The following is a 14,384-nucleotide window of genomic DNA, read 5'->3' as shown; positions in this document are numbered from 1 at the left end:
CTCTAAAAGGGGCACATAAACCACCATTAACCTTCAATACACTCTCAATTTCACAATACAACACCTTGATCATGGCCATGAAACCTGGGTTAAACCCGAATGTTTCCAGCACCTTCCACAAATATTTATGCTCAACCCGGTCAAAAGCCTTTTCCTGGTCTAGAAAAATCAGGCCAGTCTTCAATCCCAATAGCCTGGAGACGTCCAAAATATCACAAATCAAATGAACATTATCAAATACCGACCTATCAGGCACACAGTACGGCTGGTCACGGTGAGTGATCTGCTCCATCACCTTAGTTAGTCTCGAAGCTAATGCTTTTAAAAGACGTTTGATGTCAGTGCACAGTAATGAGACCGGGCGCCAGTTCTTTAGGTGGGTCAGGTCTCCCTTCTTCAACAGTAGGGCCAGAACAGCTCTCCTACTGCTCAATGGGAGCTTTCCTCTCCGTACACTGTCCCTCAGGACCTCTAGCACATCCTGTCCTATCACTGCCCAGAAGGCTTTGTAAAAATCGACAGGGAGACCGTCTATACCTGGCGCCCGCCCGTTCTCCATGCCTTGGAGGGCCTTGTGAAGTTTAACCAGCGTCAACTCTTCATCCATCTGGCTGCTTGCTTAGAGAGCTTAGGCAGGTCCACAAGGAAACTCTTTTTCGCTATCTGTGCCTCTGACAGTTCACTTCTGTACAGCTTCTCATAGAAGGTTCCTGTCTGCCTGCAAATTTCAGAGATCCCCTGAATCTGTTTGCACCGCATGCATGAATCTTTTTTGTCCATTCTTCTGCTCTAGACTAAAGAAGACCTTAGATGGATGCATCAGGGACATAAATCACTTACTGTGGGATTGATCTTGTTAACAAAAGCATTCACAGCTACAGCACCATGAGAGATTCTCCACTGGTGATCACCTGCCCTTTTAGTCAATGGTGGTTTGTATAATACTTCCCATACCGGTTTAACATTCTCAGGAAACATTAACTTGTCGCGCCACACAGTGTCTGTTCGCCCTTTCAGCGTGTGTTTGTTTAACACCTTTACAATGTTTCTGTAAATCACTTCACCACTAAACGTACACAGATGTAAAGTTTCATGTTGTCCCAGGTTTAGCAGTGGACTATTGTGGCTTGATTCTCCGAGTGCAGGTGTCATGATCATGTCCGGGAAGGCGTCAGTAGCATCAGGGACTGCAGCACCCAGACTGTATTCCTTTAGTAGCTCTTTCTCTTGTGGGTTTAGAGCTTCAGCCAGTTTGTTGAGGAATTTTTGTGAATACCTTAGCGATTTGATCCCCAAGTGCGATGAAACGGTCTCTGCGTCCTCGAGGCCTGGGCCTGTTTGCTGATAATGTAGGACATCTTTGGAACCAGCCGCTTCCACCTGCTCAGTCTGCCCTTAATGTGCTCTACAGTGCCTTTCCAGTTTTTGTTTAAAAACTCACTTCCCAGGTAGACACCCAAGTACTTAAAACCTCCTTTTTTCCACACCAAACCTCCTGGAAGTGTCGGCTCCCCACCTCCCCACTCCCCAACTAAAACTGCTTCACTTTTCCCCAGTTTACTTTTACTGATGATAAAAATTCAAATCTTCCTAAAACATCAGTCAAAACATCCACATCAGACTGGGTTCCCACCATTACTGCCACGTCACCCGCATATGCTGACAGGTAAAGTGAAGCATTGGCATGTGAAATATTAAAACCAGAAGGAAAACTCCTTAGGTTGATTAAAAGAGAGAGAGAGGTGACAGAGAGAGAGACAGAGAGAGAGAGAGAGGGAGGGAGAGAGAGAGAGAGAGAGAGAGAGAGGTCAAGAGTGAAGAAGTCAAGAAGCTTTTATTGTCATTTCAACCATATATAGCTGATGCAGTACACAGTGAAATGAAACAACGTTCCTCCTGAACCCAGGTGCTACATAGAACAACATAAAACAAACAGTACAGAACAGAAAAACACAGGGCCGAGAACTAAGATCCTCGCCACATAAAGTGCATGTGTGCAGCTGGTGCAAACAGTGCAAAAGACAACACAAGACAGTGAAAGACAACACAGGACAGTGTAGGATAATACACAATACACAAAATATAAAAAATAAAAATGGAAATAGCTCCACCAGTAAAACCTGTCGTAACAGAATAAGGTGCAGTGTAAACAGAAGATGTAAACAGAATTTGTGCAATTCAGCAGTAGCAGCAATCAAAAATAAAGTTAACAGTGACCAAAGGATTTGGACAGAATATTGTGCAAAATAACAAGTCCCGGAATCAGCAACAGACGGCATGTAAACATTTTGCGATCGTGAAAAGTGTGATTGGTATTGAAACCTGGGTGAGCGAAGTGTATGATGGGTGTTGAGTCCAGTTTGTGCAGATCAGTCACACAGTTGTGTGTAAGTGTGTGTGTGTGTGTGTGTGTGTGTGTGTGTGTGTGTGTGTGTGTGTGAGAGAGAGAGAGTTCAGTTCAGTTCTTTGTTGAGGAGCCATGATTGTTTGCGGGAAAAAACTGTTGCACAGTCTGGATGTTGCGGCCCGAATGCTTCGGAACCGTTTCCCTGATGGTAGGAGTGCGAAAAGTGTGTGTGATGGGTGTGTTTGGTCGTCCACAATGCTGTGTGCTTTGTGGATGCAGCGTGTAGTGTAAATGTCCATGATAGAGGGGAGAGAGATTCCGATGATCTTCTCAGCTGTCCTCACTGTCCTCTGTAGGGTCTTGCGATCCGAGACGGTGCAGTTCCCAAACCAGGCAGTGATGCAGCTGCTCAAGATGCTCTTCGATGGTCCCTCTGTGGAACATGGTCAGGATGGGGGGGAGGGAGATGAGCTTTCCTCAGCCTTCTCAGGAAGTAGAGACGCTGCTGGGCTTTCTTGGTGATGGAGCTGGTGTTAAGTGACCAGGTCCAGCGATGATCAGTGGAAAATGGTCACTCTGTGTTCTCCTGAAGTCAACAACCATCTCTTTAGTTTTGTCGACGTTTAGAGACAGGTTGTTGGCTCCACACCAGGCTGTTAACCGTTGCACCTCCTCTCTGTATGCTGACTCGTCGTTCTTCACTGGCCCCAGTGCTCAGTGTGGTGGTGCTGAAGATGCTGTTTCCGATCCGGACTGACTGAGGTCTCCCAGTCAGGAAGTCCAGGATCCAGTTGCAGAGGGAGGTGTTCAGGCCCAGTAGGCTCAGCTTCTCGATCAGGTGCTGAGGAATGATTGTGTTGAATGCTGAACTGAAGTCTATGAACAGCATCCTTACATAAGAGTCCTTGTTATCCAGATGGGTGAGGGCCAGATGAAGGGTTGTGGAGATAGCATCGTCCTTGGAGCGGTTTGGACGATATGCGAACTGCATGGGGTCCAGTGCGGGTGGAAGCTGGGTCTTTATGTGCCTCATGACGAGCCTTTCGAAGCACTTCATCATGATGGGTGTGAGTGCAACGGGACGATAGTCATTGAGGCAGGAGACCGAAGACTTTTTCGGCACAGGAATGATGGTCATCGTCTTGAGGCACGTAGGAACAGTGGCGCTGCTCAGGGAGATGTTTAGGATGTCAGTGAGGACATCTGCTAGCTGTTGTGCACATTCCCTGAGCACTCTGCCAGGAATGTTGTCTGGTCCAGCAGACTTCCGTGGGTTAACTCTGCATAGAGTTTTCCTCACTTCAGCTGTGGTTAGACAGAGCACCTGGTCACTGGGCGGAGGGATGGTCTTCCTCGCCACCATGTTGTTCTGCACCTCAAACCGGGCGTAGAAGTCATTTAGCGCATCTGGGAGGGAGGCGTCACGGTCACAAGCAGGTGATGTAGTCCTGTAATTCGTGATCGCCTGGATGCCCTGCCACATGAGGCGGGTGTCTCCGCTGTCCTGGAAGTGGCCGTGAATTTTCTTGGCGTGTGCGCGCTTCGCCTCTCTGATGGCACGGGACAGTTTGGCCCTTGCTGTTTTCAAGGCCGCCCTGTCCCCTGCTCTGAAGGCAGAGTCTCTTGTTTTTAGCAGCGCACGCACCTTGGCGGTCATCCACGGCTTCTGGTTGGAGTGTGTAGTGATGGTCTTGGAGATAGTCACGTCATCAATGCACTTGCCGATGTAGCTGGTCACTGTTGACGTGTATTCCTCCAAGTTGATGAAATCGCCGTTGGTTGCAGCTTCCCTGAACATGTCCCAGTCAGTGCATTCAAAACAGTCCTGGAGAGCAGACATGGATCCTGCTGGCCAGGTTCTCACTTGCTTCCGAACTGGTCTTGAACGCCTGCTGAGTGGTCTGTATGCTGGGATCAGCATAACAGAGATGTGGTCTGAGTAACCGAGGTGGGGGCGGGGCTTCGCCCGGTATGCGCCCCGGATGTTTGTGTAAACAACATCCAGCGTGTTTTCTCCTCTGGTTGCAAAGTCCACATTCTGATAAAATTTAAGGAGCACAGTCCTGAGATTTGCGTGATTAAAATCTCTGGCAAATATAAAGAATCCGTCAGGGTGTGAGTTTTGAAGTCCGCTAATGGTCCCGTAGAGCACACTGAGCGCTTCCTTAGCATTAGCGCTAGGTGGTATGTACACTCCGAGCACAATAGCGGTGGTGACAGACAGACAGAGAGAGAGATATAGAGGTGACAGACAGAGAGAGAGAGGGGTGAGAAAGAGAGAGAGGGGTGAGAGAGAGAGAGAGAGAGAGAGAGAGAGAGAGAAGAGAGGGGTGTGAGAGAGAGAGAGAAGAGAGGGGTGTGAGAGAGAGAGAGAGAGAGAGAGAGAGAGAGAGAGGTGAGAGAGAGAGAAGAGAAGAGAGAGAGATGAGAGGGGTGAAAGAGAGAGAGAGAGAGAGAGGGGTGAGAGAGAGAGAGAGAGAGATTTTTGATTTTAAAAAGACCTTTATTACCAAAGTACAGGACATACAACAGCAACCAGTAAAAAGGTTCAATTTAAATCAATGCAGAGAAAAGAAAATATAAAATAATAGATTAAAAAATAGATTAAAAAGTAAATCACGTAAAAAAAGCGTCAAAGACATCTGATACATATTGTTTTTAAGACATGCTCAGTGCAAAATGCAGTTCATCATTTAAAACCGAGCAGAGTGCATCTTTACTGCACCAGATTCTCTCGAACATCACCAAGTTTACCGTCTTTTTGTAAAAGTGAAAATCCACTAGAATCCTGGACGTCATCATTGCTGCTGCCACCAATTTTGCATCAGTGCTGCCACTACGTTCTATCTTATTTCCGCGGCTGATGTAAATGCCCATCTTCGCCTGGCCCACGAAAAAGTTTAAAAGTTGACATTCCGCTTGCCTCCTCTGAGTGTACTTCACTCCCAGGATAAAAGTTTGGACCGAGAAGGATCTGTTAAAAGCACTAAAAACAGTCTGTAAAAAAGTAAAAAGTGGACTCAGTCTGGGACACTGAGTAAAAGCATGAAATATCGTCTCTCTCTGGAGACAAAACGGACGCTCGTGACTCGACTCTGGACACAGAACCGAGACAAAGGTATTAACAGCAATGATTCCGTGCAGGATCCTCCACTGTATGTCTCCAGTTCTTTTCGTTAATGGTGGCTTGTAGAGTGTTCTCCACTGTGGTCGCTCTTCCTCCCCCAGCCCGAGGACAGAGCGCCACGGCGTGTCAACTCTACCATTAAGACTTTTCTTGTTAAAAACCATAACACAAGCTTTATAAAACAATTTCCCAGAAACCATGTAGAAATCCATACCCGTGACATTCTTACAGTCTAAAAAATGACCAGTACTTCCCTCTAAATCTGGAGACAGAGAAAGCTCAGGAAAAGGGTCCTCCTCATCCGGCTGTTCAGAGCCTCCACAGTACTTCACTAACATTCGTAGCTCCACTGGTGAGAGAGCAGAGTTCCACCCCTGGAGTAGTCGTGCCACGATCCGTACTGATCTCAATCCCAGCCGGGCAGCTACTCCACTGGCGTCCTTGAATTCTGGTCCAGCCAGGTCCACCAGGTGTTTCAGCATGATAAGACCAGATGCCAGCAGAGTCTGGGTGAGGGCACTGCCTGCAGTGTCCAGACGGGCCCCATAGATGAGGGGCTCCTGAAGTAGCCAGTGTAGTGAGTCCGTGCCTGTGGCTCTCTCTGTCTTAAAAAGTCTCCACACTTTAAAAAAATTGTGATAAAAAACAGGTAGCCCCAAAGTGTCCAGTCGTCGAGGGTCTAGTAAAAACAAAGGTCTATCAAGCCCTAGATTTCTAAAAGACCTTAAAATAGTACTGGCCACACATTTCCAACTTAAAGACATTGAACCGCTTAAAAATCTCTGTAAAAACTGTAAACGAAAAGCAGCAGTTCTGCTCTGTAGGTGCACTACGCCCTGCCCGCCTTCATCTTTAGGTAGGTACAAGACACCTTGGGGGACCCAGTGCAGCTTGTCCCAGAAAAAAACCAAAAACATCGACTGAATCCTTGATAAAAGCGTTACAGGTGGGTCTATACACGTCAATTTTTGCCACAGGGAGGACGCCGCCAGGTTGTTTATAACCAGCACGCGTCCTCTGTAAGACAGCTTGGGTAATAGCCACCTCCATTTATCCAAGCGACCTTTTATTTTTGAGACTGTCCCTTCCCAGTTCTTAAGCATGAAGGCCCCTCCTCCCAGGTAAACTCCCAGATATTTAAAACCTTCTTTTTTCCAAAGGAGCCCCCCTGGGAGTTTGGGCACGCTAGATGACCAACGCCCGCCCAGAAGGGCCACGCTCTTACCCCAGTTAATCTTGGCCGAGGAAATTATGCCATAGTCCCTGGAGACTTTGTTCAGTACGTCGATGTCGGTCTGTTGGTCAATAAACACTACTATGTTGTCAGCATATGCAGACAAACGGAGAGTGGTTGTGGTAGAGCGGCCTTACGGGTTCGCCTTCTACCCAAATGATGGCAATACTCGCTGTGATGTTCCGTGTAAAGTGGTGTTTATTTACAGCGTGCTCAAGTGCAAAGTCCAAATTATATACAATACCCAATGAAAGAAAAAGTGGCAAAATAACAAAACATAGACACTTATGATGAAAGTAAAGAAATCTATATACAAAATAGGTGCACCTGCTCATGTGCATTCACTACAGTGCTTCTCAGACCTCGTTCTCTCCACAATGCACCACTCCTACAACTCCCCTCAATTGACTTGGGAGACTGGTTTATAAAGTGTTAGCCCCTCCCCTTGGACTCAACCATTTCACCCAAAGGGGTTTGGTTTCACCCAATTTCACCCAAAGGATCTTAATAACAATATAAATATCATAATAAATAATAAACATAATAACAATAACAACACTACTAATAACAATAATAATCACCCACAAAAAAACATGTCCCATCAACATAAATTTGCCGACTTCCGGTTTTACCGCGCATGCGCGACGTAGCGCTGGCGCTTTAAAGCCAGCCGCTATGCAGCGCTCCGGTTGGCTGCCATCCAAGCTCAACCCGGAAGACCGACGCAACAAACAGGTGAGTACACAAAGTTTTAGGAAGTCCTTCCGGTTGTGTGTGTGTGTGTGTGTGTGTGTGTGTGTGTGTGTGTGTGTGTGTGTGTGTGTGTGTGTGTGTGTGTGTGCTTATTGTCCGGGATGAGAGATGAAAGAATGGTGTGCACCCACAGCGCTGGAGCAAGAAACAGAGGAGAAGTGAAAGTATAGTGTGTATTGTCATGCTGACCATAGGGACAGTTCACTCTGTCACATCACCTTCCCCCTCTGCAAGCCGCGAGCTTGCCGGGTGGCGAGACAGGTAGTCAGCAGTCAGGTTCTGTTTCCCTGGACGATGTCTGATTCGGAAGTTGTACGGCTGCAAGGAAAGGTACCACCTGGTCACCCGAGCATTGTGGTCCTTCATGGTGTGGATCCAGGTTAATGCTCTGTGGTCTGTTTCCAGGGTGAATTCTCTTCCTAGCAGATAGTACTTCAGACTCTCCAGGGCCCACTTGATTGCCAGGCATTCCTTTTCAATAGTGGAGTACCGGGTTTCACGTGGCAGCAGTTTCCGACTCAGAAAGGCGACTGGTCTCTGGTTGCCTTCCTCACCCTGGGTCAGTACTGCTCCAATGCCCACCGTAGATGCATCAACCTGGACGGATGTACCGCTGTGTGAAGTCTGGACTGCGTAGTCTGGACTGCACACATTCTTTCCTTCAGGGTGACGAAGGCTGTCTCACAGTCGTCCGTCCACCTTATAGGGTTCTTCACCGCCTTTCCCAGCAGGTCGGTCAGCGGTCCTGCAGTGGTGGAAAAATTTGGGATGAACCGCCGGTACCATCCCACCAGTCCTAAGAAGGACCTGACCTCCTTCTTAGTTGTAGGCGTCGGGCTGTTGCGAATGGCTCCACCTTGTCCACTTGCGGCCTCAGCTCTCCATCACCCAATTGGTAACCCAGGTAGTCTGCCTCAGCCTTGGCCCACACACATTTAGCCACGTTCAGTGTCAGGCCTGCCTCCTGGATCCTCCTCAGAGTCTGCTCGAGGTGGTTCAGGTGATCAGCCCAGGTCTCGCTATGGACCACCACATCGTCCAGATATGCGGCCGACCATTCTTCCCCGCCTTGTAGCACTTGGTCCATCAACCTTTGGAACGTTGCTGGTGCCCTGTGTAGGCCGAAGGGAAGAACCGTGAACTCGAACAGTCCAAGTGGGGTCCTGAACGCTGTGTAAGGTCGGGACGTCTTTTCCAGAGGCACCTGCCAATATCCCTTACACAGGTCCAAGGTGGTCACGTACTTGGCTCCCCCGATCTTTTCCAGCAAATCATCAATGCGTGGCATCGGGTACGCGTCGAACTGGGACTGGGAGTTTAATCGACGGAAGTCAATGCAGATGCGGAGAGTGTTGTCCTTCTTCGGTACGATGACCACCGGACTACTCCATTCACTGCTTGACGGCTCGATTACTCCCATCTCCAGCATAGTCCTAACTTCTGCCTTCAGTGTTGCCACCAGCCTCTCAGGTACCCGATACGGCCTCTGTCGAGATGGGGTTGTATTTGTCAGGCGGATCTTGTAGTGTACCAGGTTGGTCCGTCCAGGCCTCTGACGAAACAACGCCGGGTATCGTCCAAAGAGCGTTTGCAGCTCAGCCTGTTTGGGTGCCTCCAGGTGTCCGAGGTCTACCTCTGCTGGCTGTGTCTGCCCGCTAGCCTTTGGTTCCGGATGATCCTCCTCCTGATCTTCCTCCACCTTCTGAATGAGCAGTACTGGGTCTGCCTTTTTGCTGGGAGGCTCTTTCCACTCCTTCAGCAGGTTAATATGGTAAGTTTGCTTTGCCTAGCCTTTGTCAGGATGATAGATCTCGTACGATGTCTGCCCCATCCTCCGTACCACGCTGTAGGGCCCCTGCCACTTCATAAGGACCTTACTCGTGGACGTTGGCAGCAACAACAGTACTTTCTGTCCTGGTTGTAGCTCTCTGGAACGGGCTTGCTGGTCATACCACGTCTTCTGGTACTTTTGAGCCTTTTGGAGGTTCTCCGCTGCCAGCTTCCTGTAGTTTTCCAGACGATCCCTCATCTCTAGGATGTACTGGACTATGCCCTTTTCAGCCTAATTTTCTGAACAAGGGTCCTCCCAGTTTCTCCGGAGGAGATCCAGAGGTCCTTGGACCTGCCAACCATACAGGAGCTCGAAGGGTGAGAGGCCAGTCGATGCTTGTGGCACCTCCCGGTAGGCAAATAGCACGAAAGGTAGCCATTTGTCCCAGTCCCTTCCAGTGTCTGACACAAACTTCCGCAGCATGCTTTTGAGCGTTTTATTGAAGCGCTCCACCAGTCCATCTGTCTGAGGGTGGTATGGACTGGTCTTGATAGCGGCAATCCCCAGCTGTCGGTGTAACTGTTTCATCAGCTTTGAGGTGAAGTTAGTCCCTTGGTCCGTGAGGATCTCTTCTGGGATTCCCACCCGAGAAAACAGCTGAATTAGAGCATTTATGATCTTAGGGGTGGTGATGGAGCGGAGAGGAAATGCCTCTGGGTACCTAGTGGCGTAGTCCCTGATGACAAGGATATACTGATATCCTGTACTGCTCTTCTCCAGTGGCCCTACTATGTCCATAGCGATGCGTTGGAATGGGACGGAGATTACGGGCAATGGTTGTAGAGGGGCCCTGTCTCGCCGTCGCACAGCACTAGTCTGCTGACAGGTGGGGCATGTGGTGCAGTACTTTTGTACATTCGTGTACAACGCCGGCCAGACGAATCGTGAGCTGATACGTGCGTAGGTCTTCTGCAGAGCCAGATGTCCCGCCCAGGGAACTGTATGTGCTAGATGCAGCACCACAGGGTGACAACATCTCGGCACCACCAACCTGGTTACATCCGATGCTTGCATATAAAGTATATCGTTGTTTATGACGTACAGCTCCCCACACACGTCCGTTTGCTTGCCTTGCAACGCTTTCTCAAATAAAGGTTTTAACGACTCGTCTGCGCGCTGCAGCTCCGCGATGTTTACCGGTACAGTCCATCCATTGACCTCCAGTCCTTCGGTTTTACTCTCCGGCACCGGGGTACCAAGTCCTTTCTCCAGCCGACGTTGGCGACGTGATTTTCTGGGCCCCTTGGTCCCGCCCTGCAACAAGCTACTGTCCATGTCAGGCAACGGCTGCAGTCCCATCTTAGCTTGGGCCCGAGTGACGACTGGACAGGCTAGCTGGATGTTGGATCTCGCTCGTTCTTCCTCACAGTTTGCTTGTACCAGTTTGGGTAATACCGGTACATCCCGTCCCAAAATAACATCTGCCGGTAGGGTTTCCACAACAGCCACAGTGAGTAGGTAGGTCTGCTTTGGGAGTACTGTTTCACCTCTCCATGCACACATTGTAACTTTGTGTGATTTGTGAAAGACACAGTGGTCACGTGACATCTTTTCACCAGTGACATTGAACTCCCAGTGTCCAACAAAGCCTTCAACTCCTTCCCATTAACGGTCACTGGAATTAATTTGCGGGTTCTCCATACAGTTCACTGTTCTGTCCTCCTTCCTTGGGACATAACAAAACCCTGTCAGCTTGGCCTTTCTTGCTGGGCACACGGTTGCTTTGTGTCCTGGCTGTTGACAATAGTAGCATGTGAGTTTCTGTTCTCTGGTGTCTCTGTCCCCCTTGCTGGCTTGAATATGGCGGCGAGATTCTCCAGTGCTCCATCCACTGGTAGAACTCTTCTGGTCACCTTTCACCAGTTGGAACCGACTCTCCTGGTGAGCGTTCCGATACTGCTGGGCAAGTTTGGCAGCAGCTAGCCCAGTTCTTGGCTCCCGTTCCTTTACCCATATCCTGATTTCGTATGGCAGGACACTGAGAAACTGCTCCAGGATGACCATCTCACCAATCTCCTCCTTGGTGTGTAGTTCCGGTCGCACCCAACAGAGGTACAAATGCCTCAGCCGATTATATGTCTCTAAGGGTGTCTCTGCAACTGGGGTCGTAGTCGCACGAAACCGCTGACGATAGGTTTCTGGAGAAACGTTAAACTTCTCCAAAAGCGCCTTCTTGAGCTCACTGTAGACCACTGCTTGGTCTTCATCCATCGCCAGGTAGGCCTCCAGTACTTGCCCGGTCAACAGTGGAACCAGCTGGTAGCTCCAATCGTCCTCCGGCCACTTCCAGGTTCTGGCGAGAAACTCGAACCGATGCAGATAGTTTTCAATGTCTTCCCCTTGCTGGAAGCTTGGCAACTTGGGCTCGGTTCTGAGCATTGGCTGACTGGTGGGCGGCGGTGTACTCTGGACCCTCAGTGCAGTAGCACTTCCACGGGGCGCTGGTGTAGGAAGCTCCAGTTGTGGGCTTCCTGCTGGAGTGTGCGAAACCCTTGGGGACAGGCTAATTCTCCGGGGTGTTGGTGTGGGCAGCTCCATTCGTGGGCAGCTCCATTCGTAGGGACAGTTCACTCTGTCACAGTGGTCCCACAACCAGGAAAAGAGAAACCTTTCAGTTCACTTCTCAGCCTGTTCAAAAACGGTTCGATGGCTAGGGCGTAGAGCATCCCTGACAGAGAGCAACCTTGTCTCACACCCCTATACACTTTAAAAGGAGCACATAAGCCACCATTAACCTTCAGTACACTTTCAATGTCACAATACAAAACTCTTATTTTTAAAACCAAAAGCTTCGAGAGTCTTCCAAAGAAAATCATGTTCCACCCTGTCAAACGCCTTCTCCTGGTCTATGGAGACCAGACCCATTTTCAGTCTGAACAGTTCCGATGCACTAATAAGATCCCTAACCAGCGAGATGTTGTCAAATATCGACCGCCCCGGTACACAGTAAGCCTGATCAGAATGAATAACTTCTTCCAGAACGTTTCCCAGTCTGATGGCTAAAACCTTAGAGAGCAGTTTGTAGTCGCTGCACAATAGGGACACAGGTCTCCAGTTTTGTATGTACATCAAGTCTTCTTTTTCGGGAGTAGCGTGAGGACTGCCCTCCTGCAACTCAGTGGAAGCAAACCTCCAGTTAAGCTGCTGTTAAGTACTTCCAGCAAGTCCTCCACCACAACGGCCCAGAAGCACTTGTAGAACTCTGCTGGAAGCCCATCGATACCCGGCGCCTTTCCACTCTCTGTACCATGTAAGGCCTGAAGAAGCTCCTCTGAAGTTATCACCCCACTGAGTGCTGTATCGAGGTGTTCAGGGACTCTGGGCAGCCCTCCCAGGAAGACCTGCCCTGCGACCTGGTCCACTACGAGCTCGCTGGTATAAAGCTTCTCATAAAAACTAACTTCTCTCTTGCGCACTACGGTGGGATTAGATAAAATGTCCCCAGTTTCGGAACGCAGATTGTGAATAAAAACGCATTTGGCCGTTTTTCTTCTCGAGGTTAAAAAAGAACTTAGACGGTGCATCCATCTGGTCCGCGTTCTGGAAGCGTGATCTTATCAGCGCACCTTGTACTTTCAACCCTAGGAGGTCAGATAGCTTCTTTTTCTTAGCTGAAAGGGTCTGAACACAGTCCTGATCTCCTGCAGGCTGTAAAAGGGAGTGGAGTCCTAAAATTTCATGTTCTAATTGCCGTATTGACTGAGCCAACTCTCTTGTGACATTTGCAGTGTACTGCTGACATAACTGTTTGGTGTGAACTTTGCCCAAGTCCCACCACTGCTGCAAGGAGGTAAAGTGTTTCTTATCCTCTTTAAAAAATGTTCAAAAAAAGGTAAAAATATCCACAAAATTATTATCGTGTAAAAGAGCCGTATTAAAATGCCAGTATGCACTTCTTGGTTTGATAGATTTCGAAACCGCTATGCAGGAAACCAAGCTGTGGTCTGAGAGACCAACAGGGCTGATAACACAACTCTTTAAAATGTTTAAATGATGCTTAAAAACGTAAAACCTGTCCAACCTCGCCAGCGACATAAAATTGTTGCGGGCATGAGCCCATGTGTATTGTCTCTGAGAGCCATGAAATGATCGCCACATGTCGCATAAACCATATTTTTGAAGTATCTGAGTGAGACGAGTACGGGAAGGCATGTGGGGTTCTGTATGGTTGCGGTCGCTGTTGTCTACTGTACAGTTAAAATCTCCACCCACAAATAAAAATTCTTCATCATCACATGCCTCGATGGCTGTACATAAAACACCTAAAAAATCAAGTCTCTCTACAGGTGAGGTTGGAGCATACACACAGAGAAAAATAAAAACTTGATTTTCAAACTGTGCCCTGACTTTCAACAGTCTGCCCTTCACAATCTCCTCCGCATCGTACGTAACTGGTGTAAAATTCTTAGAGAATAAAACAGCCACGCCCCCACTGGTGGAGGTGTTGTGGCTCAGGCAGGAAAGACCAGGCCATTCCTGTGTCCAGTCAGGGAGATTTCTACTGTCACTGTGGGTCTCTTGTAAAAACAACACGTCTATCTTCTTCTGCCTTGCTACTTCAAATATCTCCGCTCTCTTCCTGTTATCTCTCGCCCCATTAACATTTAGAGATGAGATGTGTATGTCCTCCATAACAAACCAGAAGAGGGATAATAACAGCAGTGTGCAGCCACTGAGGACTAAGAAGACTAAACCGTTTCACCTCCATCATCACACTAGTTAGTGAGTTTCGTCAGTATCTTCTTCAGCCGATAAACTTCCTTATCCTCAAACAACCCTTCACTCATAAACCGTTTAATAGCTTCATATAAGCGCTTCAAATCAGGGAAATGATCACTGATGTTCACCAGACGCATGTTTTTAGTGACTTTAAGAAAGTGTTTAATTTTAGTGACAGTATAATCTTTAATATGAGTATTACTCACAACAGGGTTGGGAACACTGGACTCAGGCACAACCACATCACTCTCTGTGTCACTTTCACTTTCTACAGCTTCTTGGTCCGCCTTTTTCGCGCACTTTAAAGCAGCTTTTCTCCCCATTTTTTTCCTCTTTCCGGGGTTTTTGAAGGCGACATGTTCAGTTTCCATCA

General features: G+C 48.4%; 1 protein-coding gene across 1 annotated transcript in view; it reads right to left on the bottom strand.

Moving 5' to 3' along the window:
- Window positions 1-12,075: 12,075 nt before the first annotated feature.
- LOC310728861 (uncharacterized protein) overlaps window positions 12,076-14,384 on the bottom strand; it is a 3,436-nt gene continuing 1,127 nt past the window's right edge. Inside the window, exons 1-2 of the mRNA XM_083546702.1 lie at window positions 14,076-14,384; window positions 12,076-13,980 (exon numbers count right to left, since the gene is read on the bottom strand). The exon at window positions 14,076-14,384 is cut by the window's right edge and continues 1,127 nt beyond it. Coding sequence (XP_083402828.1) covers window positions 13,115-13,980; window positions 14,076-14,384 — 1,175 coding nt within the window. The 3' untranslated portion in view covers window positions 12,076-13,114. The remainder of the gene's footprint in view (window positions 13,981-14,075) is intronic.

This window comes from Silurus aristotelis (assembly GCF_946808225.1).
Source record: "Silurus aristotelis genome assembly, chromosome: 7".
In the NCBI taxonomy this organism is placed as follows: Eukaryota; Metazoa; Chordata; class Actinopteri; order Siluriformes; family Siluridae; genus Silurus; species Silurus aristotelis.
This window is presented reverse-complemented; position numbering and strand designations above follow the sequence as displayed.